This window comes from Ictidomys tridecemlineatus, chromosome 13, assembly GCF_052094955.1.
Source record: "Ictidomys tridecemlineatus isolate mIctTri1 chromosome 13, mIctTri1.hap1, whole genome shotgun sequence".
NCBI lineage: Eukaryota > Metazoa > Chordata > Mammalia > Rodentia > Sciuridae > Ictidomys > Ictidomys tridecemlineatus.
Window position 1 is genome coordinate 23,735,211 of NC_135489.1, and position 22,263 is coordinate 23,757,473.

Below are 22,263 nucleotides of genomic sequence, written 5' to 3' on the forward strand. Positions count from 1 at the left end.
TTGTGATTCGTAAGTACGGATGCAAAGAAATTTTGTCTTTGAAATAAATACCCAACTCTAAAGTGCAGGTAAGTGTTCCTGAGGGGAAGTATAGTAAGTGTACTTAAAAAAAAAAAAAAAAGCCTGGCTTGATGACCTTTTCAGTTTTCTGTATGTTGGAAAGTTTTCATCATTAAAAAAAAATGGATTAAAAAAACAAAGAGCCAATAAGAGGGCCACTAAAACGTTTGAAAAGCACGATTCTAGGGCAAGTAATCGCTGACGACCTGTGGCCACGCAATCCAACCAAGCCCAGGCTCTAAGGCGCTCACAGCCTTTCCTCTGCCAAGGCCACCTCCTGCTCGCCCGGCCTCAGTCTGTTCTCAGAACACACTCCATCACCTGGTTCCCAGAACTCAGATTGCGCAGTGGTCTTGTCATCATCGGCCAGGGCTCACAGTTACAGCGGCAGAGGCCTCCCTAAACCTCCCTCCAGCCTAGCCTCGCCCGCGGTCCCTCATCCTTCATTTCCTTGCGCCGGGTCCCCTGGCCCCTATTCACCAGCCACGTTTTCATAATCCTCTCAGGCTCTAGGCAAGCAGCGCTGCCCGTAATGGAGCCTGATCATATAAGGAAAATACTGAGGGCTCAGCCCGGGGCCGCAGCGGAGACCCAGGGGCGCCCCGCCCCACTACACTCACTAATCTCACTTTCCCAAATTCCCGGTGCCACTTCTGCTAGCCCCAACCCAGCCCTGCGAGGGGCTCAGCTACCTAGGCCTCTGCCGCGTGGTCTGCGCAGGCGCATATCCAACCAATCCCGCTGCGCCGCCGGAAGCCCCGCCCACCGAGCTTCCGGCCCTGCCCCCCAGGCCTTCGTTGGCCTGGATGAGGGCATTGCGCAATTTGGCACCTGTGGTGTTTTTTTATCTGAAGTATTTGCTAGCGGGTACCCAGGGAACACGGGGTTGTAGGCCAAGGACAGGAAAAATGGGATGTCAAAGGAAGTGCTATCGATGTGCAAGAAAGTCTGTAAAAACGATAATATGAAGAAAAAGCCCCCACTCGGCACGCGTGATCTCCTCAGGAGACGTGGCACCTTTGGTTCCCACGGGAGGGCGGGTGCGCGCGGGCGGCTGGATAACCTTGGCGTTTGGAGGGCGGGCCTGGGGACTCCGGGCCCCGGGGAAGTAGGCGAAAGGTCGGGGGCGGGGCCTCGCGGGCCCGGTCGGGAGTCGGCCCTGGATCCCTGAGCTCGCTGCACCAGAAACATCCGCCTCCGGGACCGACTTGCAGCCATGGCCCTGCTCCGAGGTGAGCGCGGCCCCCTTCTCTCCTCGCCCCTCGGGTTCTGTTCCCCGCTAGGCGGGCTTCCGCTTCTGGGCTCGGTGGACCGTCAGGGGTCGTCGAGTGAAGTTCCTTCAGTCTTTCCTGTCCTGTGAGGGGACTTGAGATTGCCTAAACGAGAAAACGCGTGTAAGGCACAGGCGACTACTTTTTCGGTGCAATTTCCAGGGGACTGAGTGGGGGCCAAGGTTGACTTGTTTCTGACTTTGGAGGTCACTCCTTCGCCTAGTAGTGACTTTCGGGTTCGAGCTCAACTATTGGGAAAAATGAGGTGGTTCTGAAAGCTCAAGGGGGCCTGGAGTAGAGCGGGGGCTATAGGCTCCCTGCTGCCTGGTCCTGGTCGCGCATAAGGCGGACTTGATGTTGCCAGGGAATTTCCCCTCGGCTGGCCTGCTGAACTAAAAGCGCTTGGTGGTGGTCTGTTTGAAGATCTGGCTTACTCCCTTTTCTATTCTTTTAGTTTGAGTGACGACAGGAAAGTGCAGGCATCCAGTATGTAACTTTTCCCCCCTTAATTATGTAAAATCCTTTTTTACATAATTACACAATCTGGAATTTTAAAGATGTGTCCTGTTAAAGAACATTCAGGTAGAAAATGGATTAAGGACTTGAGATCCTTGACAGAATATAAGAACCTGTCTTTTGGGTGTTCTAGGGACCAGTATGATCTGTGAAGAAGGTATGGTTTGGTTTTTGTAAATTCGGTAGAATACAATACAGGATTTGAAGCAGAGAGTGACAGCATCTGATTTTTATTCCACCCATTTCCCCACAACTGTAGGGCTGCTTCTGTTAGAATAAGGAGATCACTTTAGGATCAATTGCAGAAGTCCAGGCAACAAGTAGCGATGACTTTGTATGGGGACCATGGAATTGGAGGAAAGAAAGAGGGATGATTTGGTAGAAAGTGGTGATAAATTGGCTCAGGGCACTAAATGAGAAGTCAATGTCAAGAATGACTCTGATGATACCACTTGTGGACTTAGTAAAATAGGGAGAAATAGATTTGGAAAGGAAGACTGTGAATTCAGCTTTAGGCAAAGAAGTTTTTGATGCCTGTGAAACTCCCAGGTGGAAATTCCCAAATAGGGGAATCTGGAAGTCAGAATAGCCAAAATAACACATGAACAAAGCAGATGAAAAGTAGGTTTTCTGAAGCAAAAACGCAGTGTATCAAGTTTCCTACAATGCATATTTCATTTTATCAGTGCCCTTCTCAACTCTGAACTTACTACACTTACTTAAGCAACATGTTTTTTTTTTCCTTTTTTATTACCTCACTTTTTTTCGTTTTTATTTTAATTTGTTATATATGACAGCAGAATGCATTACAATTCATATTACACATACAGAGCACAATTTTTCATATCTCTGGTTGTACACTAAGTAGAGTCACACCATTCACAACCTAGATGCCCTTCAGTAGATGAATGGATAAAGAAAATATGGTATATATACACAGTGGAATATTATTCAGCATTAAAAGAGAATAAAATCACGGCATTTGCAGGTAAATGGATGAAGCTGGAGAATATAATTCTAAGTGAAGTTAGCCAATCCCCCCCAAAAAAAAAACAAATGTAGAATGTTTTCTCTTGATTTAAAGATGCTGATTCATAATGTGGTGGGGGAGAGGGCATGGGAGGATTAGATGAACTCCAGATAGGGGAAAGGGGAGAATATTTTTTTTTTAGACTCATTCTGAAAAACTAATTTATTTAAAAGCTGCCTTGTAATAAATGTGCTTTCCTTTTTTATTTTTATTTTTTTGGTGCTGGAGATTGAACTTATGGCTTTATGCATACAAGGCAAGCACTCCACCAATTGAGCTATATCCCCAGCCCATGGCTTTCCTTTTAAAAAAGAAAGTTTTTATTGGTTTCTCATTTTACTATTTCATTAGTTCTTATTACCTTTTTTTTTTTATAACAGACCCCTTTGAAATTTTGACAGAAACAATGAACCCAATAAAATATTATACATCAGCACCTGTATTAAGGAAATATGTTAGACATAGTGGGCATTTTTTTTTTCCATTTTTTAAATTTTACAGAGAAGGACATTAATGTCCCGGAAGGTAAAGTGGCTTATCTATAACAACACAGGTAGTTATTAACTTCATTAAGAGCACAGAAGTTGAACTTCTAGTAGTGACTATTATAGACTATAATACATCAAAGACAAGGCTCACCTCTCAAGTTGCATACCAAGTGCTTGCAGGACCAGTGGTAAGAAGAGCACATGCCTGATTATTGTAAGAAAAACGATACCTTTGAATAGAATATAATTAATACTGGTAAAGACTATCAATAACTGATCTGATTTTAGTCATCAAGAAGAACCAATCCCTCTTCCATCCCAATTTTTATTAGCACCTACCCAGTGTTTGGCAGAAGGTTTTCACCCAGCAAATTCTACTTTTGCTCATAAGCTTTATTGGATAGTTCATGTCGCCCCTCAAGGCAAACAGGCAGGGCTATTAAGTTACTTTAACTTCTGAAAGAGAAATGGATGCCTTGGCAGTTTTCTTAATTTGTTCTAATTGTGGTCTTGAATTAGTAACAAAGAAGTCTAATGAAATGAGTAAATATTTACCTATGATCTTCATGGAAAGATAGGCAGAGTTCTTGCTTTGCTCTTCCTACTTTTCCTGTGCTGTCAAATCAGCACACCTAGACAGGCCCTTTCTTGGAGTTTTTGACTCACTACTCTTCGCTGTCTCTTCACTGTTCTTTAAGTTTGGAAATCTAGTATCTGAATTTTCAGAGCCTTTAAAACCAAGAAAAAAAGATGCAAGATTTTAGGTTGGCATTAAACATTGCTATATTTAAACCTTTTTTTTATTTAAAAAATTTTAATTAATTTATTTTTAATTTATATATAACTACGGAATGCATTACAATTCTTATTACATATATAGAGCTCAATTTTTCATATCTCTGGTTGTATACATAGTATACTCATACTAATTCATGTCTTCATACATGTACTTTGGATAATAATGATCATCACTTTCAGCCATTATTAATTACCCATGCCCCCTCCCTTCCCCTCCCACCCCTCTGCCCTATCTAGAGTTCATCTATTCCTCCCATGCTCCCTCTCCTCATCCCACTGTGAATCAGCTTCCTTATATCAAAGAGAACATTTGGCATTTGGTTTTGTGGGATTAGCTAACTTTGCTTAGCATTATCTTCTCTAACTCCATCATTTATCTGCAAATGCCATGATTGTCTTCTCTTTTATTGCTGAGTAATATTCCATTGTGTATATATGCCACATTTTTTTTATCCATTCATCTATTGAAGGGCATCTAGGTTGGTTCCACAATTTAGCTATTGTGAATTGTGCTGCTATAAACATTGATGTGGCTGTGTCCCTGTGATATGCTTTTTTTAAGCCCTTTGGGTATAGACCGAGGAGAGGGATAGCTGGGTCAAATGGTGGTTCCAGTCTTATAGTTTTCTAAGAAATCTCCATACTGCTTTCCATATTGGCTGTACCAATTTGCAGTTCTACCGGTAGTATATGAGTGTACCTTTTTCCCCACATCCTCACCAACACTTATTGTGTGTCTTCATAATAGCTGCCATTCTGACTGGAGTGAGATGAAATCTTAAAGTGGTTTTGATTTGCAATTCTCTTTTAACTGTAGATTGACACAATACCTTTATTTTATTTATTTGTTTTATGTGGTGCTAAGGATTGAACCCAGTGCCTCACATATACAGGCAAGTGCCCTACCACTGGGCTACAACCCTAGCCCCTGTTTATAAACTTTTTGATAACCACATAACCTTAGCATCAGGTCAAATAAATATTGACCAGGTTTTAAAATGCCTTATGAAATAACAAGGGAAAATCTTTAAATTGTCTTTGTCTTTGTGTCTGTACATCTGAAATTATCTTTAAAAATATATTTAAAGGTTTATAATAAATATTAAAAGTACTTATAATAAATATAGTTAAAGATTTAAGAGGAAATACAATTTTTATTGATTTTCTTCTTTCAAAATAATTGTATTTAGTTAAGCCCTCACTCAAGCTAACCTTACAGTCTGGGAGCATCAAGTAAGGAGCAGTGCTATGGTAAGAAGGAAGTTCTTGTTATATTTTCTGCCTGTACTTTTTCTTTTATAGTGTCACATATTTTGCTGCTAACTCTGCCCCTCGCAAATGCTTTCTTTGATTATGAAGTATGGGGAAGAAACTTGTGAAAGGAACTTTGCAGAGAAACATTAAATTAACTTCCATTGTTTCTGAGAAGTTATCACTGGTCATTCAGATCATTCCCTGTATGCAAATGTCATTTTTCTGAGTGCTTTTAAGAGTTTTGTTATATTTGAATTTCAGAAGTTTAACAGTGACATTCCAAAGTGGGAGGGGAGATGTGTATGTATGGTGTGTTTCTTCTGTTGGGAGCTTACATCTACACATTCATGTCTTTTATCAAATTTTTACTTATTATTCCTTCAAATATTTTTCTACCTATTCACTCTTCACTCCTTCTATGACACCATAACTGCTGTCAGTCCTTAAATTTCTACCCATTTTTTATTTTTTAAAAATTAACAAATGTTTTAAAGCAATTTTTTATTAAAAAGATTTATAGAAAAATTGAGCAAAGAGTACAGAGCATTTCCATGTGTCCCTCTTCCCATCATAGTTCCTTCCCCATCAATAGCATCTGTCATTAATGGGGTATAATTGTTACAGTTGCTGAACTAATATTGGTACATTGTTACTAATAAAAGTTTACAGTTTAGGGCTGGGGATGTGGCTCAAGAGGTAATGAGCTCGCCTGGCATGCGTGGGGCGCTGGGTTTGATCCTCAGCACCACATAAAAATAAAATAAAGATGTTGTGTCCACTGAAAACTGAAAAATAAATATAAAAAAATTCTCTCTCTCTCCTCTCGCTCTCTTTAAAAATAAATAAATAAATATTCTAAAAAGTTCACAGTTTATATCAAGGTTCCCTCTAAGTTTTAACAGATATATAAGTGATATGTAATAGCTTTACAGCATCATGCAGAGTAATTTCACTTCCCTAAAAATCCTATATAGTTTACCTTTCATCCCTGCCTTTGAACCCCTAGCAAGGACTTATCTTTTTATTGTCTCCATAGCTTTGCCTTTTCCAGATATTATATAGTAAGAATCATACACTAGGCTGGCGATATAGCTCAGTTGGTAGAGTGCTTGCAGTCTTGCATGCACAAGGCCCCGGGTTCAATTCCCAGCATCACACACACACACACACACAAAAGAATCATACACTAGTGGCCTTTCCAGATTGACATCCATCTCTTAATAATATGCATTTAAGATTATTTCTTTTTATAGTTTGATACCTCATTTCTTTTTATCACTGCATAATATTCCATCATGTGTACCCCAGTTTATTCATCTATTGAAGGACATCTTAGTTGCTTCCACGTTTTGACAATTATGAGCAAGCATTTGTGTGTATGTTTTCAAATCATTTGGGTAAATACAAAAAAAAATTGCTGAACCATATGGTTAAAGTATGTTTAATTTTGTAAAAAACTACCAAAGTGTCTCCCAAAATGGCTATACTCCTTTGCATTTCCACCAGCAGTGAATGGATTTCTGTTGCTCCACAACCTTACCAGTGTGTGATGTTGTCGGTGTTTTGGATTTTAGCCATCCTAATAGTTGTGTAGTGGTATCTTCATGTTTTAATTGGCAACTCCTAATGACATGATGTTGAGCAGCTTTTCACATTGCCATCTGCAATCTTTTTTGATGAGATATCTGTTCAGTTTCTTTGCCTATTTTTTAAATTGAGTTTGTTTTCTTATTATTGAACTTTAGGAGCTCTTTATATATTGTAGATACCACTCCCTTGCCATATAGGTGTTTTATAAATATTTTCATCTAGTGTGACTTGTCTGAAATTTCATGCTCTTAACAGTGTCTTTTTTAAAGCAGATTTTTAAATTTTTAATTAAGTCCAACTTAACAAATTTCCTTTCATGGATTATTTTCAATTGTTTTTCTTCCTACCCTTCAGATTAGATAATTTCTATTTATCAATATTCAACATCACTGAAGCTTGCTTTTTTCATTTCTATTCCATTGTTAAGCTTATTCAGTGAATTTTAAATATTAGATATTAATTACATAAATTTTAGAATTTGTTTTTGCCATAATTTCTTTGTCTTTGCCAAAATGTCCTATATTTTATTATGAGTTATATTTTTCTTTACAAACTTGAGTATAATTATGATAGCTGTTTTTTTTTTTAATTTTTAATTTTTTTTTATTGGTTGTTCACAACATTACAAAGCTCTTGACATATCATATTTCATACATTAGATGAAGTGGGTTATGAACTCCCAATTTTACCCCAAATGCAGATTGCAGAATCACGTCGGTTACACATCCACAAATGATAGCTGTTTAAAATCCTTGTCTGCTAATTCTAACACCTGGGTCTTCTTGGGGTTGGTCTCCATTGATTGTCTTTTTTATTGAAAGCCACATTTTCTTGTTTCTTCATATGTGGATTAATTATAATACAAATGAAGCAGATGAAACATTATAGAGTTTGAATTTTTGTTCCTTTGAAACAAAAATTATTATATTGTATTATATTGACTTCTTTTGTCCGAACTTAAATTACAAATTATGTCTTCCTCTGTAACAGGCAGCAGTTCTAATGTAAGGTCACTGTTTTTAACCTTGGTGAGATGATTATTGTCTGTCCTCCATGTGCATGGTTAGGAGTTCATCTAGATACTTAGGCAGAATTTATATAAAATTGGGATTCTTTCTCTGTGGTGCTTCTCCTTCCCAGATTCTCAGTCATTTTCCAGCAGCTGTGGTTGCCATGAACTTTGTCATCTGATTTTTCAAGTCATTATGACTATGAGTTTCTGAATTGTAGTTATTCCATGCAGCCTGGACTACTAGCCTTCCAGTTATTGCTATAAATAAATTGGACTCCTACTCTGTACTTTTTCCTATCAGCTTTTGTCTATCTCTGCCTATTTGTATTCATTTCTAAGAATTCTTAGATATTGGCTGAAGGCTTTCATTGTTATCTGTAGGAGAGTTGGTGAGATGGGAGCATACTAGACCATGATCAGAAACAGAACTATGGAAATTAGGAAGAAGGCATGCAAAGGGGAACACATAATGAAGAAAATACCAATATAGAAATAGGCAAAGACTATTAAGGAAAAAGGATTAGAAGATATCTACAGAGACTTGGGAAGCCATAGTATGGCACAGAATAACCCAGCTGCCAGACAAAACACTTCTAATGCACCAAACTAATATTTATGGCCTTTTATGAAGACCTAAAAATTTTACCTAGAGAACTGAGTAGATCTTAGATTATGGTTAGACATGTTGTTCTTCACATTCCTTATATTGTAAATTTTTCAATCAGAATGAGGAGAGACTAATTTTTTAAGCTAGATTTAAGTTTGTTCCATGGAAGGGAGATCATGACTATAAGCTGAAGGATTGTGATTAGATATAAGCAGTGGTATAATGCTTGAATAGTCTGGATTATAGGTTAGTATCTTAGCACAAACCCCCTGTTAAAAGTCTCATAATTTCTTGATAAGATGTGGAAATGTGAACTCATGTTATTTTGGGGAGAATCAATTAGTACCTGCAAAATATCTAATATGAAATCTGTCACTCAGGCAGTGCCTCTGTTTGTTAGCTATAACATTTACCTTGTGGAATTGTTGGGAAGAATATATATGTGTGAAAGTGACAAAATGTCCTTATTAGCTCCATAAGCTCTGAAGAGTATTGCTTAACAGCAATAAACACACAGGTAAAGATGACTTATTTTTTCCCATCTTATCCCAAAGGTTAAAAGATAATAGCAAAAGATCATAGTATTTGAAATGTATAATTGCAGTCATCCTGTGACTCCAGAAGCAATGGCATACAATTCAAAGTATCATAAATTCTATCTGTCTTGAAATGTAATAGAACTAGAGTTGGGGGAAGACTTGATAAACCAAGTCAACCCAACATGGGGACAGATAGTTCATTCTGTTGTCCTTTCTGGACATGCTGCTTCAGGTAGTAGAGTGTGCCTTCCTGATGAAAGTTTTCTAGCAGAAGTTAGAGCCTCTTGTCAGGAATTTTCTAGAGGAAGTTCTTATAGGGTAAGTGAGCACTTGGCCTCTGACAACTTCAAGGTTCTTCCAGTTTGGAGATTATATGATCCTAATACTTAGGCAATATATTCCAGCAGTTAGAGGAAGCATTTCAATTTTCAAAAAATGTTTCTAGCATTATAAAGCACCTGAGGACCAGAATGTTGATTTAAATGGAATGAATTTGCATTGTAGCATGCAGTGCAGTTCTTGGTACCTACCTGATTGTAGGTATCGATCAAACCAATAACTCATTAAGACTCTGCTCTTGGGTATCACTCATTCTGTATTTTACTCTATGAGAGAGACTTTCAATTATTGTTTTAGTCAGCTTTTTATCATCATGATCAAAATACCCAAGAACAACTTTGAAGAAAAGTTGATTTGGGACTCACAGTTTTAGAGGCCTCAGTCCATATACAGCTGACTTCATTGCTCTGGGTGCAAAGTGAGGCATAACATCATGGCCGAAGGGTGCAGAGTAGGAAAGTTGCTCACCTCATGGCAGCCAAGAAGCAGAGAGAAGGAAGACAAAAACAACCACAGAGGAACAACCCTTACAGGGCACATTCCCTGTGACCCGCCTCCTCTAACTGTGGCCCACTTACCCATAGTTACCACCTGTAAGTCCATTCAAACTAGGATGACCTGATTCTTGGTTATAGCTCCTACAATCCAATCACTTAACCTCTGAACATTCTTGCATTAACACAGGAGCTTTAGGGGGAACATCTCAATCCAATCATAACAATTATTTAATTGAATATTGTACTTTAGCATAAGTTTTCACATTGAGATTATTTAAAGCATGTTAAGGATACTGACTAATCTGTGAATGTTTATAAATCTCTTCTCATTGCATTAGGTGTGTTTATTGTTGCTGCTAAGCGAACACCCTTTGGGGCTTATGGAGGTCTTTTGAAAGATTTCACGGCTACAGACTTGAGTGAGTTTGCTGCCAAGGCTGCCTTGTCTGCTGGCAAAGTCCCACCTGAAACTGTTGACAGTGTCATTGTAGGCAATGTCATGCAGGTTAGTAGAGCAAAGTATTCACTTCATTTGCTTTCTTTGATCATTCTCTAAAATAATTTCTTCAACATGACATCATGATGAACAAGATCATAATACTTGAAAGTATTTGAAATTTTTAGTAATCCTTTAATTCTAGAAGTGGTAGCATACATAATTCAAAGCAGCATATGTTCTGGAAACCATATATCTGTCTGACTTCCGTGCATTTCAGTACTTCTTAAACAGCAGATTGACATGTGAAAGTAATTGATTTTCTCTCTGTATTACCCAAGGAGGTACATTAATTAGATTTCTGCTACTGTGACAAAATGCCCAAGATAATTAAAAAGGAGGAAGAATTTAGTTGTCTCACAGTTTTTGAGGTTTCAGCCCATAGTCACTTGGCCCTATTGCTTTGAGCCTGTGACTGTGTGGTACATCATGGTTGGAACACATCAGGAAGGAGGCTTGTTCATGCCAACCAATGAAAAGAAAGAGATACAGGAAGAGGCCACAGCCCAAATATTCTCTCTGAGGGGATGCCCCCAGTGAACTAACTGCTCTCACTGACCCCTACCTCCCAAAGGTTCTAACATCTCCTAAAGTACCATAGGCTGGGGACCAAGCCTTTAATAAACATGGGTTTTTTGAGAGATATTCTATATCCAAACTATAGCAAGAGAGTAGCAGACCCAAGTAATAAACACACTTCCCATAATCCTTATACATTATAGGAACTTGGTCAGCGTTTGTTGTGAGAAGTAAGAAATTCCCTTTCCCTCTGTCTTCAGTATGTGGTATGCAAAGTACATCATCCACAATCAGATTATTGAAAGTTGTATATTCATTCATTCAAAGTATATAAATATCTATTGGGTGCTTAGAAAGAAGCTATTTTAGGTGCTATGAGAGCATCTAAAATGGATCAGAAGGGATATGGATCAAGAGAAAGTTATAATCTAATAGAGATGATAAGGCATATTTTAAAAAAAAGATGCCAGTGACGTGATTGCAATTAAAGGAAAGTGGCACTAGGCCTTGAATTTGAACTTGTTCTTTCCATCTTGCCAATGTGTATCTTCACATCCAAAAAAAACAGTGACATTTTATGTTTTGCAGTTATTTGTATTGAGCCTAAAACATTTTCATGAAGAATACTTGATATTAGTTCTCCTTTCTGCTTTTTTCTTGAACTATTACTTCTAATCTAAGAAAGCATTTGAGCAGATCAAATAGAAATAAAATATTTTTGATTTTTGTTTTTCCTAGAATTTATTTTAAAAGAAATGAATTTATTCTAAAATCCTTCCATTTTCCTGCAGCACAGGTTCTTTGAAACTTTACAACAAAGTCATTTTGAGTAGTATCAGTTTCATTGTGTTCATGCCTCTGTTCCTAAAGGCAGTCTTTTTTGCATTAGGTTTCCTGAAAGGCTGAGACACAGTTTCATGGTAAGGGTGTTAAGTGTTTAATGGAGGAATATTTGGGAGTAGGCCTTTGTGGACAGAATAGAGAATAAGCATCAAATAACATTTGACAAATACCACAAAGCTATTTTTCTAAAGTTGAATGTTACTAGATGTCATTTAGAATAAGTAAGTTTTACTTTTTCCTTAAGAAGCAATGAAATGCAATCTGGATTATTTTTTTTTTACCTAATTGTCCTAGCTAGAATCTCAAGAGTTGAATAGAAATGACAGGAAATGGTTTATCTATATCTTATTCCTGATCTTAGGGAATTGTATACAGTATATTGTCACAGGAAATATCATAATAGCTGAGGAGCTTTTATATATGCCCTTTCTCAAGTTAGGAAAATTCCCTTCTGTTCCTAGTTTGTTGAATACCATGAAAGGATATTGGGTTTTGTCAAATATATATATATTTGACAAATATATAAATAATATATATATATATATTACTATTGACTGAGATGATCATAGGAGTTATATTTTTATTCTATTTTAATATGATTGATACATTAATTAATTTTCAGATATTGAAACAGTCTGTGTTCCTGGAATATGTCCAAATTGGTCATGATGTATATTTCTTTTTATTCATTGCTAAATTAAGTTTACTAGTATTTTGTTAAGGATTTTTATATCCATATTCATAAAAGACATTGATTGATCAGTAGTTTTCTTGTGATACCTTTGTTTAGTTTTAGTATCAGGATAAATGGCCTTATACCATGTGTTGGACAGACATCCAGTCTCTTCTATTTCTAGGAAGATTTGTCAATAATTCGTATTCTTCTTTAAATGTTTAATAGAATTCTTTAGTGAAGCCATTCTGGAATTATCTTTGTGGATAGTTTCTTGATTACTAATTTAAACTCTTCACTTGTCTACTCAGATTGTCTGTTTCTTCTTGAGTCAATTTCTATAGTTTATATCTCTAGAAATTTGTCCCTCTTGTTTAAGTGATCTAATTTGTTGCCATTTGACTGTTCATGGTACAGTTGGTTTTTGTTACTCACGGTAGTTATGTTATATAGACACCATTAACATTGAATTAGTAAATGATGTCCAAAAAACAAATTACAACAAATTTAGAGTTCTAATTGACTTGTACTTACAACTGTAGGATTACACAGCACCTTGTTCTTTAAAACAGAATGAGTGTTTCTGTGAGCTGAGCACAGGAGGTTGGCTTTATAGGCAGAAAAGGACTGAAGAAAACAGAAGCAGAACAAAAAGAGATTGATTATGTCAATGTTACTTTCCTTCTAGGGTTAAAATAGAGGGGATATCCTTATTACACTGACTCAGGTTGACTAGAATCTCCCGTTTTGCAAAAACTGGCCTATTGAAAAGCTCAATTTGATTACATGGAACTTAGCATAAGTGTCCCCATTCTGGTTTGGTTTGATCTGCTGGGACCTAGATCAGGAGCCTAGTTCTACTAAACCATTGCTCCCAGAGGAAAAACAGGGTCACATTCCTGCAAGCCTCTGGTCACATTTTTATTAACCATTCAAGTACATATCTTTGGTTTATGTATATTTCTGTTTTAGGGCACCTCATTTAATTTATATTATTCATTCATTAACATTAAACTGATAACCAAAGCACAATTCATGCCTGAGTGTAGTTTTTCTAATATATGTATGTTTTCCATGAGGCACATCACCGCCTTCTTTTGCTTTAGGAATACTAGACAGCACTTTATCATTATGCTTGAGGGCCATTTTAAACAGCAAATTCATCAACAAAAAAGCACAAAAATGCAAACAACATGGCATTCAGTAGACTACAAGAAGGACACATGTTTATAGTGTGAAAGCTAAAACAAGAAGGCAGAGTATCACTTGGTTCAACCTCATCTGGAAAGGTGTGTATCTACAACTCATATTTTTTACTACTCTGCTCATGTTTAATCGCAAACTTGCTGCAAGTTCTGATTTTTGGATTATGTTATAAATTTTAGCAAATTGGTGAATTTGCAAAGATGGAATCTGTGAATAGTGAGGATCTACTTACTATATTTTGAACTTGCCTATTTAGTCCACACTATTTTGAGAGGTATTTAAAGTTTTTGATGATAAAGTACGAATGTACTGTGTTCTAACCCAGACACTTGCACATGATTCTGCACAAGTGAGGAACTTGAGAGTTATATAAACCAGAGTTCCCATTTCCAGGGAATGGTAGAGTCTGGATTCCAGTCTATATCTCCTAACTTCTAGCCTGATATTCTTTTTATTATCTCAAATTAGGGCTTTTATTTTTTGAAGCAGCTATTTTACCAATCTGGACACTACCAATCTGGTATTAAAAGAGATATAATTACAAAACAGACAAACCTTGGCAAAAGAATATCACCTCTAGCCTTCTGATTTAGTTGGTTTGGTCAGAGGCTTCAGCAAAAGTGTGTTAGTAAAGCTCCTGGGGTTATTCCAGCCAGTAGCAAGGTTGAGAACCACAGTCTGGATACATTCTCTATCTTTCAAAAAAGCCTATTCTGTTTTTCTTTTTGTTTTATTTTGTTTTTATGGTTCTGAGGATCAACCCTAGGGTCTATGCATGCTAGGCAAGCACTCTGCTATAGAACTATACAACCCCAGGCCTGTAGTCCATTTTTAAGTAGCTCTGTTAAAATTTCCATCTTATATTGAGGACTTAATACAAGAATTTCTCTATGTAGAAAGCATCCTTAGTGTGTTTAAAAAGCAATTGACAGTGATAGTATAGCATTGCAAATGTATTTCATACCACTGAACTAGTATGAATGGTGATGATCAATTTTATATATATTTTACCACTATAAAAATGGAAAAAACACAATTGACCAAATTATAGTATTTATCAAATCATAGGAACATATTATATAAAATATGCTGTAGTGTATGCATCATGTTTTACCTTAGGGCCATGTAGTTTATCATTTCTGATAGGTTGCCAACATTTCCATTTCTGTTGTGTTTGTTTTAAAGGCCTGGATTTATAGAGGAAATTCTTTTTCTTGTCCCTCTCTCTGATTTAGAGTTCTTCAGATGCTATATACCTGGCAAGACATGTTGGTCTGCGAGTGGGAGTTCCAGAAGAGGCCCCAGCTCTCACTGTCAATAGGCTCTGTGGCTCTGGCTTCCAATCCATTGTGAATGGATGTCAGGTATGGCAATATTTTGTTTAATTCCATGAACATATGCTAATAGTTATTAGAAGAAATGATCCACTTCAGTAGAACACTTTAGCTTTTTCATTTTATAGAGCCTATTAAGAGAGATCAATATTTGACATTTCTTGGGAAAATATTCATAAGAAGAAAATAGTTTCTCAAACACATTAACTTTTAAGAATGATTGAAGTAGAATCTTCAAGTGGAATATGCCAGTCACCAAATGATTCCACTTATGTGAGGCACATAGGGTAGTCAAATTCATAAAGACGAAAAGTAGAATGATGATTTCCAGTAACTAAGGGGCAGGAAGAAGGGGAGGTTAATGTTTCGTCAGTATGGAGTTTAAATTTTACAAGATGAAAGCAGTTCTGGAAACATGGTAGTAATGGTTGCAGTGCAGTATGAATGTGTTTAATGTCACTGAACTGAGCCCTCAGATGGTTAAAATGGTAAATTTTATGTATATTTTGCCACAATTTTTTCTTAAAAAAGCTAATCATGACTATCATTTTTATTGTATGGTTCCTGTATGCCAGGCACTACCTGAGATTTATATTCATGATCTTCACAGTCATCCTTTGAAGCAAGAACTATTATTATTATTATTCCCATTTTATCAGGCAAGGAAACTGATTATTGTAGGAATGAAGGTTATTAAGTCACAGAGGCAGAATTTGAACCCAAGTTTGAGAGTTACCTGTGAGGCATTCTGAAATACTGAATAAAGACTATAAGGCAAGAAGGGGAGTTGAAGAATTTAATATCCCATAAAGTGTATTTTATTACCAAGGAACTCAATAATACCATTGGTAGAAAGTCTTTTCATTACAAAATAAGAGACACAGAGATATTGTAACGAATAAATAATTTTCACATGAATTTATAATAATGTGTCTTAAATAGTGCTCTGAATTTTCTTGGCTTTAATTTTTTTCCTCTTTTTTTAGTGATTTTTAAAAAAAAATAAGTGACAGCGGAATGCATTACAATTCTTATTATACTTATACAGCACAATTTTTCATATCTCTGGTTGTATATAAAGTATGTTGACCCCTATTCGTGTCTTCATACTTGTACTTTGGATAACGATGTCTATCATATTCCACCATCCTTGCTAATCCCCTGCCCTTTCCCTTTCCTTCCCACCCCTCTGTCCTATCTAGAATTCGTCTATTCCTTTCATGCTCCCCCTCCCTACCCTACTATGAGTCAGCCTCCTTATATCAGAGAAAACATTCAGCATTTGTTTTTTGGGGATTGGCTAACTTCTCTTAGCATTATCTTCTCCAACGCCATCCATTTACCTGCAAATGCCATGATTTTATTCTCCTTTATTACTGAGTAAAATTCCATTGTGTATATATGCCACATTTTTTTTTTTATCCATTCATCCACTGAAGAGCATCTAGGTTGGCTCCACAGTTTAGCTATTGTGAATTGTGCTGCTATAAACATTAATGTGGCTGTGTCCCTGTAGTATGCTGTTTTTAAGTCCTTTGGGTATAGACCAAAGAGAGGGATAGCTGGGTTAAATGGTGGTTCCATTCCCAGATTTCCAAGGAATCTCTATACTGCATTCCATATTCGCTGCACCAATTTGCAGTCCCACCAGCAATATATAAGTGTACCTTTTTCCCCACATCCTCGCCAGCACTTGTTGTTTGTCTTCATAATAGCTGCCATTCTGACTGGAGTGAAATGATATCTTAAGAGTAGTTTTGATTTGCATTTCTCTCATTGCTAGAGATGATGAACTTTTTTTTTTATATATTTGTGGATTGATTGTATATCCTCTTCTGAGAAGTGTCTGTTCAGGTCCTTGGCCCATTTGTTGATTGGGTTGTTTGTTTTTAATATCACATTCTTAGAGACTTATTGTTTCCTGAGAAATGCAGACAATGGAAAGAGTTGGAAGAATGAAATTAATTCCTTTTTATAGATTCTCCAGATTGACCTAATTATTGTAACTCTTGTCTTTCAGATGTATCCATTAGTAGAATAGATTTTTCTTTTGCCTGTTTAATGGTTTTGTCCTTTATCATATACTTATGCCAATATTAACATCTCTGCAAGTTTTCAAGATTTATATCAAGAATTACAGTTCTTAGCCAAAATTCAGGTAGGGTGTGTTACTCAGGCATGAACTATTGAAGTCTATTAGTTACCCTCCTGTTTCTTGGGAATACATATTTTAATATTTGCTTTATAATTATTTCAAAGTATTTGCTTTGAGTCACTAAGCTAGGACATGCTATTAATTTATAAAATCTTTTGTACTTCTGAATACATACTCCAAGTATAATAAAAGAACTTTTTTATTATTGTCTGATTTTAAACAGGAAATTTGTGCTAAAGATGCTGAAGTTGTCCTTTGTGGAGGAACTGAAAGCATGAGCCAATCTCCCTACTATGTCAGAAACATTCGTTTTGGAACCAAGTTAGGAACAGATATCAAGGTTGGAAACTTTAAAATTATTTAAAATCACTTAAAGTAAATAATTTGAATAAATATGTATTCATTTGTAATTTTAATATCTTTTTAGGGAAAATACTATTTTGAAACCCATTTTGTTAATCGAGTATTGGCAAGATATGAGTAATTTGAAATTTGCAAACTATTTCATAACCCTACTTTGGTTGTTAGTTTGACATTTGAATCCACATAGAATTAGACTTAACATGTTTCCCTAGGGATGGGAGAGGTGAAAGAAGAGAAGATATTAAAAAGACAGGCAAATGGTAAATTCATCCCTACTAAATGATTAGTAATCTGAATAATTAAATCTGTACTTATAGAAATTATATTTCTAGGACAACCCGCCATTGAATAGATTTCTTCCTCATTTACATTGTCTTTGAATACAAATTATACTATCCCAAGTGAGCCAAACAAAAATTGATCCTTCCATCATGGAGAGCTATAACACAAAAATATTCATACTGATAAAGAATGATTACTATTGTTCCCATATTGAAAGAGCTAAGAACATATTTACAATAGTAATGATTGACTTACACTATTCACCTGGTTTCTCGCCTGGCTCTTTTGGAAGCTAAAAGGAATAACACTTAAAGAATGTGTGTTTTTCAGCAGAATTTAAGATACCAAATAAACTTGAGAAATCCTTTGTAAAGACAGCTCAGTAACTCAAAGGTGCCAAAGCAGCAAATGGGACACACTTACCAGAGACTTTAACTACTTGGATAATAATTAAAAATCCTTTCTGATACTTAAGGCACCTCTCTCAGGTTCTTTTCAACCTAGTAGTAATTGATAGAACCACCTGTACTGTCACTGAATGCATGGCCTGGTAAAGGAGCACAGGCATTTCCTGTAGTGCTCATGAATGGTTTACAGAGATGGCCCAAGTAAAATGTAAAATAAGGACTCAGTGTCAAGTTTTTTACAAATTACAACCATGAGGATTTAATTTTCAATCATAGGGCAACTTCCTATGTCCTCATCTTACACGTTCAGTACTGTTAGCTCTCTCTAGAGCTCCATATGTAGAAGCCAAATGAATGTGTGCATTTGATTGTGAAATGTTGCAATTTGGAGCATTTTTTTAAAATATTGGATTAAAAATATCACAGACCCCAATACGAATGGTAATAGCAAATATCTATCAGAAAGTCCAATTTTACTTTTTTATTGGAATTGTTGATTATTTAAATTTAAAAATTATAACATATTACTTTCAAAAGACTTCAACAAATCACTGTTTTAATGTTTTTTGTTTTTTACAGTTGGAAGATTCTCTGTGGGCAGGATTAACAGATCAACATGTTCAACTCACCATGGGACTTACTGCAGAGAATCTTGCTGTAAAACATAAAATAAGCAGAGAAGAATGTGACAAATATGCCCTTCAGTCACAGCAGAGGTGGAAAGCTGGTCAGAAAAACTGAGTAAAATCATTATCTATACAAAAGATTTTCAACCTTTAAGATAATAACAACTGTACAATAATATTAGCTTAAAATTCATTCCTTGAAAAAATCACATTTTTTTCATTATTCCTTTTATTTTAAATAATAAGATATTTTATTGCAAAATTAACTAGGAAATTTCTCTTTTGAAATACGTTCATAGTATTTAAAAGGTTATAATATTCCCTGGCCCTATCTGGATATGTGAATTTTGTCCTAATGGGCCCTATTATAATAGAACATGAAGAGGCATATGGTACCCTCCTTCAGCAGTGATTGCTCACTGTAGCAGCTGAGACAGAGAGAATGTCCTTTCCCAGGAGTCATGTCACAATCACAAGGGGAAGAGGCAATATAAAGAACCACTGGGTATCTTTATGCTCCTTTCTTCCATTCCTAATGGGAATCATTGCATCTGATTCAGAGACTTGATGAACCCAAGACCCTAGCTGTAGTGTTCTTATGAAACACACTGCTATTGATCCAGTCCAAAATGAACATGATAGCACCTGGCTTATCCATATAGCAGTTTGAAGGAATCTGTTAGTCTTCTGAAAAAGATTTTTTAAATTAAATTGTAAAAAGGAAGCAGAAACTCTTATTTAGGAGTGGTAAATAGTTGAAGTAGTGAAGGTAAAGTCTATCTTAACGTTTTGGAAGGATAAGTGAAATAGAGCTGAGGCCATCCAGTTCATGTGGGCTTCTTAGTTATACATTTCTAGTAGAGGGGTATTGGTCTAGAGATCAGGCATTATCAGTTATATTTCGAGTTTTGCCAAGTAAGTCTAGTTCTGGACAAGTTATCTGATGTCCGTCGAGTCATTTATTCACTTCACATATGTAAAACAGAGATAACTATATCTACCTTTTCTATATATCTCAGAGAGTTATTGTAAAACCAAATAAGGGCAGATAAGGGGAGTATTTTTCCAACTATAAAATAATATAAAAATTAAAGTGGTATTATTCCTGACTCACCCTGTCTGCAACTATTAATTACTATAGTCAGTGGAGGTTCAAAGTAGATTAGATGTCTTATATATAATTGTACATGTGATAGCTCATATAATTTCTTCAGGTTGTCTCTCATTGTTAAATTTCAGTTATAGGTTACTTGGTGCCATAGACAACTTGGTAACTTTTTAATTACTTCTTATTTCAGTCAAAGAAGTTAAATCCATGTAGTGCCATTAATACCTATAGATAACTGACAAATGCTGCTAACAGTTTAGCAGTATCTTGTTAAAAAATAAATGCAGTTTTAAAAAATAAAAATGATCATTTTAAAAAGATTCAAAATGCATTTGCATAGATGCAGGACAGTATGTCGAATCCTTCAATAGGGAAAACAAGTTGTATAAGTAGTAAAAGATTGTATTAAAGTACATTGTGAGCAAAGAGTAGGCCAGAAATTAAATTGAAGGACATGTTTGATTTCTTGTTTCTCTTCTTTTTTGGGGTTTTCATTCTTACAGTAGTCTTTCTGCTATTTCAGCTAATGATGCTGGCTTCTTTAATGAGGAAATGGTACCAATTGAGGTGAAAACAAAGAAAGGAAAACAGACAATGCAAGTGGATGAGCATGCCCGGCCCCAAACGACTCTGGAGCAGTTAAATAAACTTCCTCCAGTGTTCAAGAAAGAAGGCACTGTCACTGCCGGGAATGCATCGGTTAGTGTCACCACACACCCATGAACTTAAACTCTATTGATATGTCCCTTGTCATGAAGTCTCTTTTAAAAACTTTCATGCTAGTCTAGTCTTCCTGGTAGTGTTTGAATTCTGTTAATTTGTTTTTTCCCAGTCCAACACGAAAGTTCACTTTTCCTTGATATTCTTTCCTATTTTCACTTAGTGAAGTTGTGTTCTGTGCCTAAAACAATTGCTATAATCCACCAGAGTACCACCATGGTACTTGCTGTGTCCCAAGTTATGCTACTGCTTGCTATGTACAGCCTCATTCCTAATTCTAGTCTATTAGTAATACAGCACCATTAGTTTAAACCTTGACTGACTAGATTCTTTTACCAGTTAGTTAATCTACTGTTTTTGTTTTCAAGGGAGTATCTGATGGTGCTGGAGCTGTTATCATAGCTAGTGAAGATGCTGTTAAAAAACATAACTTCACACCACTGGCAAGAATTGTGGGCTACTTTGCATCTGGATGTGATCCCTCTATCATGGGTATTGGTAAGTCAATAGTGAAACCAATCAATTCTTTTGTATTTCTGGAGATAGGACTTCTTTGTCCCCCAGGAGTCCTGAAAAAATAGCCAAATCTAGGTCTCTCATGGAGAATGGGAGATTGGTTATCAGTCATTTAAGCAAATCATCTTTATGAAGAACTGTCCTAGACACAATAGGAAAACCAAGACTATGCAAACTCCCTGTGGGCAGCAATTGTATCTTTTTTTTTTTTCTTTTGTGGTACTGAAGATTGAACCTAGGGCCTTGTGCATGCAAGGCAAACACTCTACTAACTGAGCCATATCCCCAGCCCCAGCAATTTGTCTATTTGAGATACCTAAAATTAACACACAGAAAGTAAAAGAGGAGAATGACGTGGTTCTGACAGGATCAAATAAATATGAGATGGGAGAAATCATGGGATGGACTAGAGAAGGCTGCTCAGAGGAGATGGCACTACACCTCCCCCTGGGTGTTCTATACACTGTCACTAAAGGATCTCACTCAAGTCTTCCAACTCCCAACTCCAAACCGTGAGACTTTTGTGAATGAGAAAATTGAAGCTTAGGGAGATTTAAAGGTTCCAAATCAGTAAGTGATGAGGCCAGTATGTGAATCCGGGTATCTCTAATTAGAGTGCTCTTTTCATTGTGAATTAAACACATTATCTCAGGAAGTCAAAGTAGTTCTCCCCTGACTCAGTTGAGGCTTATCAGCAAAGTGTAGACTTATAAGCAGTTATCTAGATTGACAGTGTACTAGCTAAAGGAAATTTAGAATTCACTGCAAACATGTATAGTCTTGACTTAAAACTTTTACATTAGAAGTAAAAGAGCTTTTTGTTGCATAACTAACTAGGTACCACAGAAGCTGAGGATTTTAATAGTTCTTGTCATCTTTCTTTGGAGAAACAGAAAGTCAATTAGGTGCCTCACTTGCAAAAATTAGACTGGTACTCTGAGACTTTGATTTATTCCACCAATGATCTTCACCCCCAAGGAAAAGCCTACTCCAGGGTAGGGATTTCAGATTCTC

At 36.4% G+C, this 22,263-nt stretch overlaps 1 protein-coding gene and 2 non-coding genes across 3 annotated transcripts in view; 1 reads left to right on the top strand and 2 right to left on the bottom strand.

Annotated features, from left to right (window-relative positions):
- Positions 1–346: 346 nt before the first annotated feature.
- On the bottom strand, positions 347–429 carry LOC120886720 (small Cajal body-specific RNA 18). The gene has a single exon (XR_005729813.1).
- Positions 430–514: 85 nt separating this feature from the next.
- LOC120886729 (small Cajal body-specific RNA 17) lies at positions 515–658 on the bottom strand. The gene has a single exon (XR_005729825.1).
- A 480-nt stretch (positions 659–1,138) lies between these two features.
- Positions 1,139–22,263, top strand: part of Acaa2 (acetyl-CoA acyltransferase 2) — a 28,500-nt gene continuing 7,375 nt past the window's right edge. The window contains exons 1-7 of the mRNA XM_078030056.1: positions 1,139–1,292; positions 10,340–10,506; positions 14,974–15,102; positions 17,451–17,567; positions 18,859–19,006; positions 20,537–20,712; positions 21,102–21,231. Coding sequence (XP_077886182.1) covers positions 1,277–1,292; positions 10,340–10,506; positions 14,974–15,102; positions 17,451–17,567; positions 18,859–19,006; positions 20,537–20,712; positions 21,102–21,231 — 883 coding nt within the window. The 5' untranslated portion in view covers positions 1,139–1,276. The remainder of the gene's footprint in view (positions 1,293–10,339; positions 10,507–14,973; positions 15,103–17,450; positions 17,568–18,858; positions 19,007–20,536; positions 20,713–21,101; positions 21,232–22,263) is intronic.